The 13267-nt window shown below is 51.9% G+C and overlaps 1 protein-coding gene across 2 annotated transcripts; it reads left to right on the top strand.

Moving 5' to 3' along the window:
- Positions 1 to 5310: 5310 nt before the first annotated feature.
- Positions 5311 to 13267, top strand: ZNF740 (zinc finger protein 740). Of its 2 annotated transcripts, XM_073318311.1 has the most exons (7): positions 5311 to 5434; positions 6999 to 7378; positions 7868 to 7999; positions 8190 to 8276; positions 9141 to 9264; positions 10312 to 10430; positions 12524 to 13267. In XM_073318311.1, the coding sequence occupies exons 2-7, from the start codon at positions 7370 to 7372 to the stop codon at positions 12611 to 12613; spliced, it is 561 nt and encodes a 186-aa protein (XP_073174412.1). In that variant the 5' UTR covers positions 5311 to 5434; positions 6999 to 7369; the 3' UTR covers positions 12614 to 13267. The 2 variants fall into 2 exon arrangements, with proteins under 2 accessions (XP_073174412.1, XP_073174413.1); XM_073318312.1 differs by lacking the exons at positions 5311 to 5434; positions 6999 to 7378 and having other exon boundaries at positions 7879 to 7999; positions 8190 to 8280.

Below are 13267 nucleotides of genomic sequence, written 5' to 3'. Positions count from 1 at the left end.
CCATTAATTTCATTTGGTGGCCCCTAGTTCTTATATTATGGGAACAAGTAAATAACTTTTCCTTATTCACTTTCTCCACACCACTCATGATTTTATAGACCTCTATCATATCCCCCCTTAGTCTCCTCTTTTCCAAGCTGAAAAGTCCTAGCCTCTTTAATCTCTCCTCATATGGGACCCGTTCCAAACCCCTAATGATTTTAGTTGCCTTTCTCTGAACCTTTTCTAATGCCAGTATATCTTTTTTGAGATGAGGGGACCACATCTGTATGCAGTATTCAAGATGTGGGCGTACCATGGATTTATATAAGTGGGGAGCAGGAGCTGAGCACAGGTAGGGGGAGGCGGAGACCAGACAGGCCATGCAAGGCTTCATCCCTTGTTCCCCTGAGCCTCCCCAGCTCGCCCCTGCCCTTTTGAGAATATAGGTGCTTGGTATCAGGTCAGCACAGGGGGAGCCAGGATGCTGCAGCCAGGACCAGACAGGGCAGCACAGAAGCCAGAGCTTCCGAGAGCCCGAGGTGGAACTGGAGGATGTCGGGAGTTGGGTACCAGGGTCACCTGGACAGTGGGGTCATCCGCAGGAGGAGCAGGAGCCAAGCATAGGTAGTGGGAAAGGCAGGAACAGGACGAGCTCTGCAGGGAGACACTTCTTGTTCCAATGGGCATCCCCCAGCTGCCCCCCTCTTTTGGTTGCTGCTTAGCTCCCCCAACTTTTCTGGTCCTTGCAGCACCACTGGAGAGCGCTCATTCCCAAAGAACACATTACTTTGACCCCAGTTGAGGAAAGGACATTAAACATGTGCTTAACTCCCACAAGCTGATACTCTCCTGAGTCAGGGCTTTAATTTGCTTCTTGAGCCAAACTTCTCTCCTGTTGATTCACTTATCACTTAACCCCAAGCTTTCTAAAATCATGAGTGAGGTCCCAAAAATCATGAGATTTTTAAAAAATATCATGATTTTAAACCAAATAAAATTAAAATGGGCTTCTTTTGCTTTAATTACTGGTTTCTGAGCCTGTAGGTCACATTGGCTTCACATTTTCACACTCTTCTCTGCAACCATGAGGGTTAGAAACTTAGATTTTTTTGTAAATGATAGCTGAGATGCTCTTCTAACCACAGGAATCCAGGAACTACGGTTTTCAGGCACCAGATATTGTCAGACTTGTAATAAAATCATCAGAGTTGGCAGCACTGCTGACTGGTTGAGGGGGATATTTTCAAAAGTACCTAAGGGATTTCAGAGCACAAGCCCCAGTGATTTTCTATGCCACTTGTGCTCCTGGGGAAAATCTCCTCCTTCGTTTGTTAAAATAAATACTACTCTTGTTTATGATCAGGGCTGCAAATAGTAAGGACCATGAAACCTACTCGTTCTGAAAAGTAATTGGAAGGCAGAGAGGGATCTGAGTCACAGAGAGCATGTTACAATCACAACCCCTGGGTAAGATGAGGCCTTTCACTGTAAATCATTAAATTTTCAGCTTTTGAACTCACCCTTTATTCCATCTCATTTACCTGCAAGAATGAATATCACCCTTTTACAGACCTACTCCACTCCAGGAAACCACCCCTAATTCATAAGAATCCACTTACCTTCCAAATGTGCTTTGCCCAACAGCCTGCTGCCTGCTTTCTGCGTGAGTATCCCCTAAAGGAAGGGAAGGTGGGGAGGGAAAAGGAACTCTGTGGGAGCAGCGTGGCCAGCACACCACATCAGGATCAATTCCTATACCCTGACCTACGGATCCAAATGGGAAATTAACTACAGGGGTCAGTCCACATGGTATCATCACAGGACTGGCCAGCACCAACAAGGGACAGATCCCTGCCAGACTTTTATTGAGCGCAAATAGGGATTTCAACAACAAGGCACACTTTATTTTAAGCCACCTGCGACATCCCAGATCTGCAATCTGTGAAACGGTCATTGTGATTGGTTTCAGAGTAACAGCCGTGTTAGTCTGTATTCGCAAAAAGAAAAGGAGTACTTGTGGCACCTTAGAGACTAACCAATTTATCTGAGCATAAGCTTTCGTGAGCTACAGCTCACTTCATCGGATGCATACTGTGGAAACTGCAGAAGACATTATATACACAGAGACCATGAAACAATACCTCCTCCCACCCCACTCTCCTGCCGGTAATAGCTTATCTAAAGTGATCACTCTCCTTAAAATGTGTTGCAGAGTAGCAGCCGTGTTAGTCTGTATTCGCAAAAAGAAAAGGAGGACTTGTGGCACCTTAGAGACTAACCAATTTATTAGAGCATAAGCTTTCGTGAGCTAAGTGAGCTGTAGCTCACGAAAGCTTATGCTCTAATAAATTGGTTAGTCTCTAAGGTGCCACAAGTCCTCCTTTTCTTCTTAAAATGTGTATGATTGTGACTGGTCACGTGACTGTGGTAGCCATGAAGGCTGCAGTTGCCAGTCCCTGCCACTAAGGGTCCCCCTTGCTTCTGAAACACCTGTCAGTGACGTGGGGCTGTGTACACTTATTGCAAGGGGTCTGTAGGTCAGGGGGTCACAGGAGTCCGTGTAGATCCCTGTTTCTCTGAGGAGCTTCGCAGGGAACAGTGAGTCCCTTAGCTGTCAGCATCCTGCCCTAAGGTGGGGGGATTTTTCAATGCACAGAGATTGTTAGGCAAAAATCCCTTTGGGATGCACGTTCTTTTGAACCTGTGGGGCAAGGACGGTCTGTTTGTACAGCGCTAGTACGGTGGGATCTTGCTCCGGGACTAGGGCTCCTGGGTTACCACAATACAAATGTTCAATAATAATAATAACACTAATTTAGCACTGATGGAAAGTACCAGCTTGACATCCCCGGCCAGTACAGCACAGACAGCAGCAGGGTATGCCTTGCCCCAGCCCACTGCTCTCTGTTCATGTGCGTCCATCCATCCTGGTCATGGAAGGCCGTGTCTAGGACTGGGATCGGAGTTCTGTCTCCCTGGCCCATCCATTGCTTCATCCAGGGACTATTTACTCAATGTTTGTTCAGTACCTACCATAATTGAGATCTGCCTTAGTCCCGTAAGTGATACCCTATAAGAACGGCCACACTGGGTCAGACCAACGGTCCATCTAGCCCAGTATCCTGTCTTCTGACAGTGGCCAATGCCAGGAGCTTCAGAGGGAATGATCAGAACAGGCAATCATTGAGTAATCCATCTACTGTCCTCCACTCCCAGCTTCTGGCAGTCAGAGGCTAGGGGCACCCAGAGCATGGGGTTGTATCCCTGACTATCTTGGCTAATAGCCATGGAAGGACCTATCCTCCAGGAACTTCTCTAGTTCTTTTGTGAACCCTGTTATAGTTTTGGCCTTCACAACATCCCCTGGCAAAGAGTTCCACAGGGTGACTGTGCATTGTGTGAAGAAGTACTTCCTTTTGTTTGTTTTAAACTTGCTGCCTTCTAATTTCATTGGGTGATCCCTGGTTCTTTGTGATTAATTATTAATTAATCATTAATTCATAAATAGGAGTAACAAAAAGACACTAATTAGTGCCCTTTGTGCTGGTGGCTTTTGTGACATGAACACTGAGAGAGGTAATGTGTGCTGGACTGGGACTCAGGAAACCTGGGTTCTATTATTATTCCTGCCACTGGCCTGCTGGATGGCCTCAGGCAAGTCACTTCCCCTCTTTATGCCTTAGTTTCCCCATCTGTAAAATGGGAGTAATGATACTGACCTGCTTTGTAAAGTGTTTTGAGATCTACTGATGGAAAGCACTTGATAAAAGCTAGGGATTATTATTATCACCTAAGAGAAGCTCTGAGACTCACCAAAATGATAACACACTGGACACCATGAGCCATTAGCTGTCAGCACTGTCCATCAGATTTAAACCCGGACCCTTTCTTTGAGTGTCAAAAGACCAAGCTTTTCAGGCTGCAAGACACTTTTAAAGCACTTTCCGCCTCTCCAGCCACTCTTTCTTTCAAAACAGACCCAGCTGGCAGCCTCCCTGAGAAGTGTGAGTTTACTTGTGAAGTACAGAAGTTCTGAAGTGAAGGCAATCTTGCATCAATAGGACTGGCATGCTGGCCCTGTCTAGCAAACTTGGTTCTTCCCCCTGCACTGTCACACTGTGTTAGAACAAGGTCAGACTCCTGTTGACTCGCTGCGTGACCCTAACCACGTCACTCCTCTGTGCCTCAGTTTCCTCATCTGTAAATCAGGGATGATAACAACACAGCCCTACCTGGCAGATGGGTTGTGGCTCTTCATGGAGGTTTGCAAAGCATTTTGAGATCTTCTTCAGGTTAAATAGACGTGCACAGAGAGCAGGAGTCACCAGAAGAAGAGTGGACTGGGAAAGAAATCAGAACCAATAGCAAATCAGGGTGAGATTTTCCCACAGCGCTCAGCATATCAATGGTATGTCAGTGGGAGCAAAGTGAGGCTCGTGCTAATTACTGTGGAAAATGCAGGACTGGGAGTAACGTGCTGATTCAATGACCGATCTCCCCTACCCCAACCTTACCCCCTGGCAGGAAGGGGTAAGAAAAGCCCCCCTTTTCCATCTACACTCCAGCAGTACAACTGCATATCCTGATCCCCCTTATTCCCAGGTTCTGGGGGGTCCACAGTGGGATGCTACAAAGCCAACACCTGCTCCTCAGGGCGCCGTAGATGGGAGCCCAAGACTGCTTCCCTGCCTTGCAGCGCAGGACTGCAAGATGGGGTGTCTCTAGGGTGACCAGACAGCAAGTGTGAAAAACCGGGACAGGGAATTGGGGGTAATAGGTGCCTATATAAGACAAAGCCCCGAATATTGGGACTGTCCCTATAAAATTGGGACATCTGGTCACCCTAGGTGTCTCCCAAATGTCTGGATTCCTCTCACCAGAGAGAGGGTATTTGTTTTCACCCCCTGATGGTGGAGAGGGGTTGCGGTGCAAAGGACCCCCCTCCATGCCCTGGTGCCCCAGTTCACCACTGATGGGAGTGGGGCATAATCCCCTCATTCCCAGGGGTGTATATTGGGGGCGGGGCCAGGGAGAGCCGCTCCTACCAGAAGGGTGTATATGGGGGGGTGGGGCCAGGGAGCGCCCCTCCCACCGGGGGTGTATATTGGGGGGTGGCCAGGGAGAGCCCCTCCTCCAGGGATTTATATGGAGTCCAAGGCGAACCCACTCCCAGAGGCCTCAGGATCTCCCTCCCGCTACTCAGGGTTACCCTGGTAACAGCCCCCTCCCTGCCTTCCCTGCACCAAGATGGCGGCAGGGGCGGCCTCAGGAGCGACCCCGCGCATGCGCTGGCCCCGCCCGGGCGGACTGAACGTGACCCCTGTGTCAAGCGCTTCCGGTTCCGGGGTAGCGGCGGCGGCCGAGAGGGTTCGGGCCGCTGTTTGTAAACTTGTCTCCCGGGGGAGAGCAGGGAGGCAACGGCGGAGCCTGGAGCCCGCAGCGGCCGAGCCAGGTACGGACCCCCCAGCCAACGGGCAGCGGGCCCCGGGGGCCAACGGGCCCCGCCCCTACAGGGGGCCGGAGCCGGCTCGGCCCGGCCTTGCACCCCGCTGCGCCTCGGCCTTGCGCGCATGCGCTTGTACGCTCGCGCCGGGGCCCTTGCACGCTCGGGGGCTGTGGCTTGCACACTTACACCTACCCGCGTGCGCGGTCGCTTGCACACTCGTGGGCGTTGCGTCTTGCCCGCCCCCCACGCGCTTGTGCGCACACTCGTGCTCAGGCCTTGCACGCCCAGACACAAGCACAGGCTGCAACGTTGCACTCTTGGGTCACCGCCTTGGGCGTAGCTGCATGCTTGCACACCCGTGCTGTGGTTTGCACGCTTGTGCACAGGCTGGGGCTGTTGCACATGAGCATGGTGCAGATGCACTTGTATTTAGCAGTGCTCCCCTGCAACAACCTGCGTGCTTGTGCACACTTACCCTGTGTGCGCTCTGGGATGCTACATGGAGCACGTATTGTGGTGCCGACTTCCTCCGATTCAGGCACCGGACCTCACTTGTGCTGCACTGTGTTTCCGCACTCATAGTAGTTCACACCCATGTGTGTGTTGCTCTTCCTGCAAATCACAAACTTGCTCTCTCACTCCACTTCTGCATGCATGGACAGGAACCGCAATCCACATCTGATGAAGTGAGCTGTAGCTCATGAAAGCTGATGCTCAAATAAATTTGTTAGTCTCGAAGGTGCCACAAGTCCTCCTGTTCTTTTTGCGAATACAGACTAACACGGCTGTTACTCTGAAACCAATCCACAGTTACGTTCATTACTGCTTGCTCATTCGCAGTCTTACTGTATTTCCATGCAGCATCGCAGAGCAGGCAGCTGGCACTACAGAGTCAGATTTTATGTTTCCTGTTTCTAAGAATAGAAAGTTATGACTTCTAGACACTTTCTCCTGAACTACGAAATAATAATGTGGAAGAGCACCTAGTGCAGCCTTTCTGTATGTGTCGGTATTCGAAGAATGAAGGGGTGTGTTTGAACACAAGGTGGCAGTCAGGATTCCCAGGTTCTCTTCCCAGCGCTGGGATGGGAGTGTGGCTAGAGGTTAGGGCAGATCACTGAGAGTCATAACTCCTGGTTTCTACTCTCAGCTCTGACTGTGTGACCTGGGGCCAGCCACTTTACCTCTGTCTGTCTCCCCATCTGCAAAATGTTGTCAAGGCTAACTACACAGGGCTTAGAGAAGCTCATAAACATCCGATGAAGTGAGCTGTAGGTCACGAAAGCTCATGCTCAAATAAATTGGTTAGTCTCTAAGGTGCCACAAGTACTCCTTTTCTTTTTGCGAATACAGACTAACACGGCTGTTACTCTGAAACAGGAGAGAGAGTATTATGTGTCTTCTCCCCACCTTTCTGCAAAACCTCTGCTAATATTAAGCAATTAATTTTGCCTGGGTTCTCTTTGAATGAAAGTGCTTTGACTCACAGATAAAGAAGTTTCTTTCTCTAGCCATCCCTTGTCAATTGATTCAGTTATGCTTTTTTTTTTTTTTTTTTTTAAACTCACAGGCTCAGACTAAACCAGAGAAGTGTCTGCAGCAATATCGAGGCACGGCGATCAACCCCCTTTATCCAGAATCCATCCAGAAGCAGGGCTAGGGTTGGGATGACTCATCTGTAAAAGCGGTGCAGTCAGTTACCTTCCCGTCTAGCTTCTCCAGCTCCCGGCAGTGCTGGGAGAAGACTCCCTTATAACGCCACACACAATTCCAGGCTCTCAGAATCCAGAAAGATGTCGGCAAAGTGGAGGGTACTGGACAAGACCAGCAAAAAATGATTAACTGAAAAAATAAAATCTTTCTAATCGTAAAATTCTTTCCTGGGAGAGAATTAAGGCTAAAGAATTGTTACAATCCGTTTGTTGAGGACAGACAGACAAGATGGCTCAGGTAATGAGCCCCAATTTTCCCATCTGTAACAGGAATGCAACGTCACTGGGAGGTGACTGTCAAGCTGAATGGGCTGTAGAGCCCTTGGTGACCCACAGTGACAATGGGTAGAAGTAGATACTTAATGCAAACGATGTAGTTCTGATCAAACGGGGTATCTGTTGAATTAAACAGGAAGCTAAGTATGTGCAGCCAACACGATTGCAGACACAACACCACAATACTGGAATGCTTGCTCCCAAAACATTGCACTCCTTAAGCTCAAGGGAACTCTCCCATTCGCTACAAGTAGTATTAATTTATAGACTCACTTTGTAGACCTCCAGCCACTAGAGGGTGGTGTAGTTGCACATGTAGCTGACTATGTCGGATTCATTCTGATAGAGGGCACTGGCATGTGTGGGCAGTGGCTGGTTAGGTTATGGCTGGCTGGCTGGCTAAGCTCGGCTCAACCCTGCATCTTTCATGGTTGTTTGTCTCGTCTCTTAGGCGAGCCTCCTGGCCTGTGAGGGCCTCTCTGGGGTGTGCCTCGTGCCAACTGTTGCCAGCAAGAAGATGATGCCAAAACAGAGCTCCAAACAGACAGAGAATGGAGAGAGAGGGAACAGCCCGAACATGCTGGTATGTGGGGAGCTGTTACAGGTATCATCTCTACCCTGATCCTGCCCCATCACCATCTCTCTAGTCATGTCAATGACAGTGGGGGGTGTCTAAATGTAATGGCTCAGGGTGTCTCCAGAGGATTCTGGGGGGCAAGGGGCTCTGGAAATGAACACAGGGAAAGAACTGACCCCTGTTTTCTCTCCTTAAGGGTCTCCGCCAGGAGAGTGAGAAATCTCGCAGCCGTAAAGAGGCAGAGCCAGCAGAAGCATCGCAGCCAAAAAAGACCATTAAAAAGGCAGGTAATCGTCCGTCATATGGTCACGGAGGAGTGGGGCAGATGGGGCTGCCTTATGAAGTCTTACCACGCTCAGGGCCAGCCTGTCTTTCTGAGTGAGCTGTTGGCATTGTTGCCTGTTTCTCAGACAGCAGGGCATTTCAGGTGTTTAGCTTCAAACAGTCACGCGGCTCAGGCATCCAGCTCCTCATGATCACACTGTTCAGCCTTGAGGGCCCAGCACCTTGAAGGCGAGAAATGAATTCACAGGCTCCAAGAGTGACACTGGGGTAAAGGTGGGGCAGTGACACACGATACCCTCAAACCAAAATGTGAACTCGCATCATGTGGCAGATACTAGCTCTCCCTGCAGTACTGAACCCGTCTCACCTGCAAGAAGAATCTCTGCTAAAATGGGAAGAGTGGTCTTGTGGGTAAAGCAATGGGACTTGGAATCGGAACTCCTGAGTTCTGTCCTTGGACCTGCCATAGACTCTCTGCATGGTCACAAGCATATCCTTTAACCTCTCGGTGTCTTAATCTTCCTTCTTACCTTCTAGGAGAATTGGGAGGCTAAACTATTTTGTATTGTAGCAGTAATCATGTACCTACCTCTTACGTAGAGTTTTTCATCGGGAGATCTCAAAGTGCTTCACAATCTTTAATGCAGTGGCTAGGGGCCCCGGAGTCCTGTTGTGCTAGGCACCGCACAGACACATGACAAAAGTGGTCCCTGCCCTGATTAGTTCACAGGAGTGCTTGGACATCACCAAATGGAAGGGGGTAGGAAGGGGTGAATAGTTTGGCAGAACCTGACCCTAGAGCAGTGTTATGTGCTCGCTGTGCCATACGCTGGAACGGTGAGGGTCTGTCTGTGCTTCACAGGTGATGGTGATTGAGCAGAACGGCTCCTTCCAGCTGAGAATCCCCAAGAACTTTATTTGTGAGCACTGCTACGGAGCCTTTCGGAGCAGCTACCATCTCAAGAGACACATCCTCATCCATACTGGTAAAGAGCCAGGAGAGCGAGGGTCTTGCTCTGCTGATAGCTGCTGTGGGCCTTCTGGCTCAGAAGCAGAACGGGGGTGAAGCATTGAGAGGCTGATCCATAACTCCAGCTGCGTCTGTAGCTTGAGCTGTGTTCCAGAGGGGGCAGGGGCTCTATTAATCAAACAGCTCAGCTCTTTAAGCAAAAAGGTTGCAAGAGGGCACAAGTGTCCTAGCGATGTTTAATTCAGAACATGTACCTGCCTGGGCATTAGGTCTTGGGTGCAGAGTTTGCGAATGGTGCCTTCACTGCATTGCATTCTAGCTGCTACCAGTGGATCTGACTAGGCGCAAGCGGCTGTTGCCGTATGAGCCGTTCCTTGCTGAGAGCCTGGATCATGATGGTGGAAGATCTTCTGTCCCTAGTGCTCTGCCTCTCTTTGCTTTTCTGCTGCTTCGCCCCGAACAGCCCAGCTTGCGGAGAGCTGTGAGCTGTAGAATAGGGTGGGGCTGTGACATCAGAGAAAAGAGGGGGACCAAACAGGCTGTGCAGAGGGGATGCCATGCGGGATTAAATCCATCCCTGTCCTGGTGAGTTTTCAAGGGAAAGTGGCGTGTGGTGCAGCCACGAGATCAGATGGTTACTCCGTTGCGGGGCAGGCACCTCTTGATCAGTTAATGCAGACCAGCCTGGTGAATGATCTTTCCGTCTGGGGGCAGCGCTGAATGGGGAGAATGCAGCGGCTTTGCAAATGGGTTAAGAGGCTGCCCACGGGCAGGGGGCAGCACAGAGGAAGGCGTGGAGACAGGACTAGGAAAGGGAAATGAAGAGGAGAGGTGGTTCGAAGTGGCATTATCGATAGGGGAAGTGGGGGGGCACAGTAGGAGACGAGGGCGGAGATGCAAGGCAAACAGACTGGCGTGGGGGTCTAGGGTAAGGCTGGGTCATGCAGGGCAGTGGGGATTCGGAGCCAGGCGGTGGCATGGGGCTGCGTGCCAGCACTGGGGGGAGGGGGGGGCAGTGGGCAGTACAAGCCTCCCTATCACAGCCCCTTCTGCTCTTCCCTAGGGGAGAAGCCGTTCGAGTGCGATCTGTGTGACATGCGCTTCATCCAGAAGTACCACCTGGAGCGCCACAAGCGGGTGCACAGCGGCGAAAAGCCCTACCAATGCGAGCGCTGCATGCAGGTAACCCCACCCCCACCCCCAGCCAGGCACGCCACCGAGCGAGGGGTGGGGTCGCTTTGCTGCAGATACTCCCCCACCCACGGCCCGCAAGGGTTACTCCTGCAGCAGCTGGGCGTGGGGAGGAGATGCCCCTTCCTGGGAAGAGGCATCAGCCCAGGCTCTGTACTTGGAAGGGCCTGGTCTCGCGCCGCCAAGCTCCGTGGTTTCCCAGAGCAGGGCGGTGTCTTATCACTGGGAGCTAGCATGCTCAGATCTGTGTGCACACAGCGGGGGAAGCCACTTCCTTCCTATCAGAACCAGCGGCCTCCTACGAACAGCCTGGATGAGGGCTTGCCGGGAATTCATTCCTGGTTCACTCTGGGCCCGTCAAATCTGCCTGGTGTTGCTTTTGGTCTGTCCCTAGCAGTGCAGGTCTGTGCCTAGGGCCCACAGAGCATGGCTCATCTTCCTAGCGCTGCAGAGGCATGAGCAAAGCCTCCCACAGCCCCTTGGGAAGTAGGGGATTGCGAAGGGTTTTAGGTCAGAAATTGCTGCCCTTTTAGGGTCCCTCCATTATCTATGACCTGAGAGCTGTGCGCACCGCCAGCTCTCCTGGACTTCTGCTGGGATTGCAGGTGCCCAGCAGCCAGCCAGGATGGCTCCCCCAAAACAGAGGCACCCCCAGTCGGTAGCCACGCATGGAAGCTGTTGGCCTAGCTGTCTTGCAGAGTCTGTGTCAGAGCTGGGTTAGACTCCAGGTTCCCACCGAGCAGAGCAGAACAGTGAACTGCTTAACCATGTGGGGCTGTCTCTTCTCTCTAAACACCGGCTCGTTCAGCTGAGCAGCATGGCTGGGCACTGGGCCAGGTCCTTGGTTACGATCCGGCCCCTTGTGCTCCTCAAACAGTGCAAAAGAGGTTGGATACTGGCTGAAAACAGCCAGTGGGGAATTCCCATGAGAGAAGTTAGGGGACCCACCCAGGGGTAATTAAAAGCTGGGGTAGAGAGTGGGGATAGGACATGGCTGTGCTAACCTTTCACTGCCGAAGTCAGTGGTTTTCAAACTTTTTTTTTTCTGGTGACCCAGTTGAAGAAAATTGTTGATGCCCATGACCCAACAGAGCTGGGGATGGGGGGTGAGGGAGGGGCTCGGGGCTGGGGCAGAGTGTTGGGGTGCAGGGGTGAGGGCTGCAGAGTGGGACCAGGAATGAGGGTTCAGGGTATGGGAGGGCGCTCTGGGCTGTGGCGAGGGGTTGGAGTGTGTGAGGGGGGTCAGGGCTCTGGGCTGGGGATGAGGGGCTTGGGGTGAAGGAGGGGGCTCAGGGCTGTGGCAGGGGGTTGGGATGTAGGAGGGGGTCAGGGCTCTGGGCTGGGGCTGGGGATGTGGGGTTTGAGGTGCAGGAAGGGGCTCCAGGTTTGGGGGGAGCTCAGGGCAGGGGGTTGCGGACACAGGCTTACCTCCGGCGGCTTCTGTTCAGCAGCGGGGGTGCTAAGGCAGGCTTCCCACCTGTCCTGGCACTGCGGACCATGCTGCGCCCCCAGAAGCAGCCAGCAGCAGGTACAGCTCCGTGCTCTGCCCCTGCCCTGAGCACCAGCCAATGGGAGTGCAGAGCCGGTGCTCAGGACGGGGGCAGAGCACAGAGCTCTGTGGCCCCCCTGCCTAAGAGCCAGACTTGCTGCTGGCCGCTTCTGGGGTGCAGCGCGGTGTTGGAACAGGTAGGGACTAGCCTGCCTTAGCCGGGCAGCACAGCCGACAGGACTTTTAACGGTAGTGCTAACCAGAGCTACTGCGACCCACGGTTTGAAAACCAATGGCCTAAGCGACCCTAGGCCAGTTGTGTAAGCAAGAGCAGCCCTCCGACTACTATAACTTGGGCTGGGGTCAGCACAAAGCACCCTGAATGTGGGGGAGCTGGACCTGACTTCAGCTCCCCATGCTCAGCAGAGAATCTAGCCGTGCCTTGCTGTCCTAGGAGTCTTTCCTAGCTCCAGAGATTGGTCCTGCCGTTCCCATAACAGACTCCAACAGCGCACGCTGCCCTGCATTGGTGCTTTTCTTATTGGCTGGATTTGATGTTGCAATAACTCCCTTCTCTCTTCTCCATCTTTCGCAGAGCTTCTCCAGGACAGATCGGCTGCTTAGACACAAACGAATGTGCCAGGGCTGCCAGACCAAAACCCCTGACTCACAGCTGCTGCTTTAGGAGCCAGGGCGATGCATTGGAGAAGCTAGGAAGTGGACAGGATTTTCAGTTTTCTGTGTCTGGTTTTGCCTGCTCCTGCTCTTCCGGCCTAGGTGGGGCAGAGCTGAGGACTCTCCTAGACTCTCAGATGGGGTCTGGACACTGTAAATAAGATGAGGATGATCTGGAATCTCTACCCAACCAGCAGAAGCCACAGGCAGCTGTGTATAAACCTTCTTTTCCATTGGTTTGTTTTTGAAGTATCACCATTTGCCTCTCAGGAAAGGCTTCGGGGGACAACAGGGCAAAGCTAGCTACACTCACCTCAAACTCTTAACACTTGCCATCACCTGATCAACCAGCTCACGCCCAGGCAGAGCTCACAGGTATGAAATATAGCGGGGTGGAAATCAACTGTGGTGTTCTTCTGACTCTCTTTGTAACCAGTCTCACCGGAAGAGACCAACAAAGCGGTGGATTATGAGAAGCAGCTGTGGAGGATTTTGATTCAGGCGTGAAATGCAGAAACTCATCTCAGCCGAGAGCTTGGTTCTGAGGTCTGCGGAGCTTTTATTTCTAGGGTGTCTGATTTTATAACTGAGTTTCCTCCTGCTCTTTCCACCTTCAAGAAACAAGCGGGGACATTGGAGGGGGAGGGAGGAGAGCGCACCGTTG

This window comes from Lepidochelys kempii, chromosome 20 (genome assembly GCF_965140285.1).
Source record: "Lepidochelys kempii isolate rLepKem1 chromosome 20, rLepKem1.hap1, whole genome shotgun sequence".
In the NCBI taxonomy this organism is placed as follows: Eukaryota; Metazoa; Chordata; order Testudines; family Cheloniidae; genus Lepidochelys; species Lepidochelys kempii.
The sequence above is the reverse complement of the archived record's forward strand: the minus strand, read 5'-3'. Positions and strand labels throughout refer to the sequence as shown.

Excerpts from the sequence above, each read along its gene's own strand:
- ZNF740 (XM_073318311.1), top strand. Across the intron at positions 9,265-10,311 it reads ACACATCCTCATCCATACTG|GGGAGAAGCCGTTCGAGTGC; the intron begins GTAAAGAGCCAG and ends GCTCTTCCCTAG. Across the intron at positions 10,431-12,523 it reads AATGCGAGCGCTGCATGCAG|AGCTTCTCCAGGACAGATCG; the intron begins GTAACCCCACCC and ends CATCTTTCGCAG.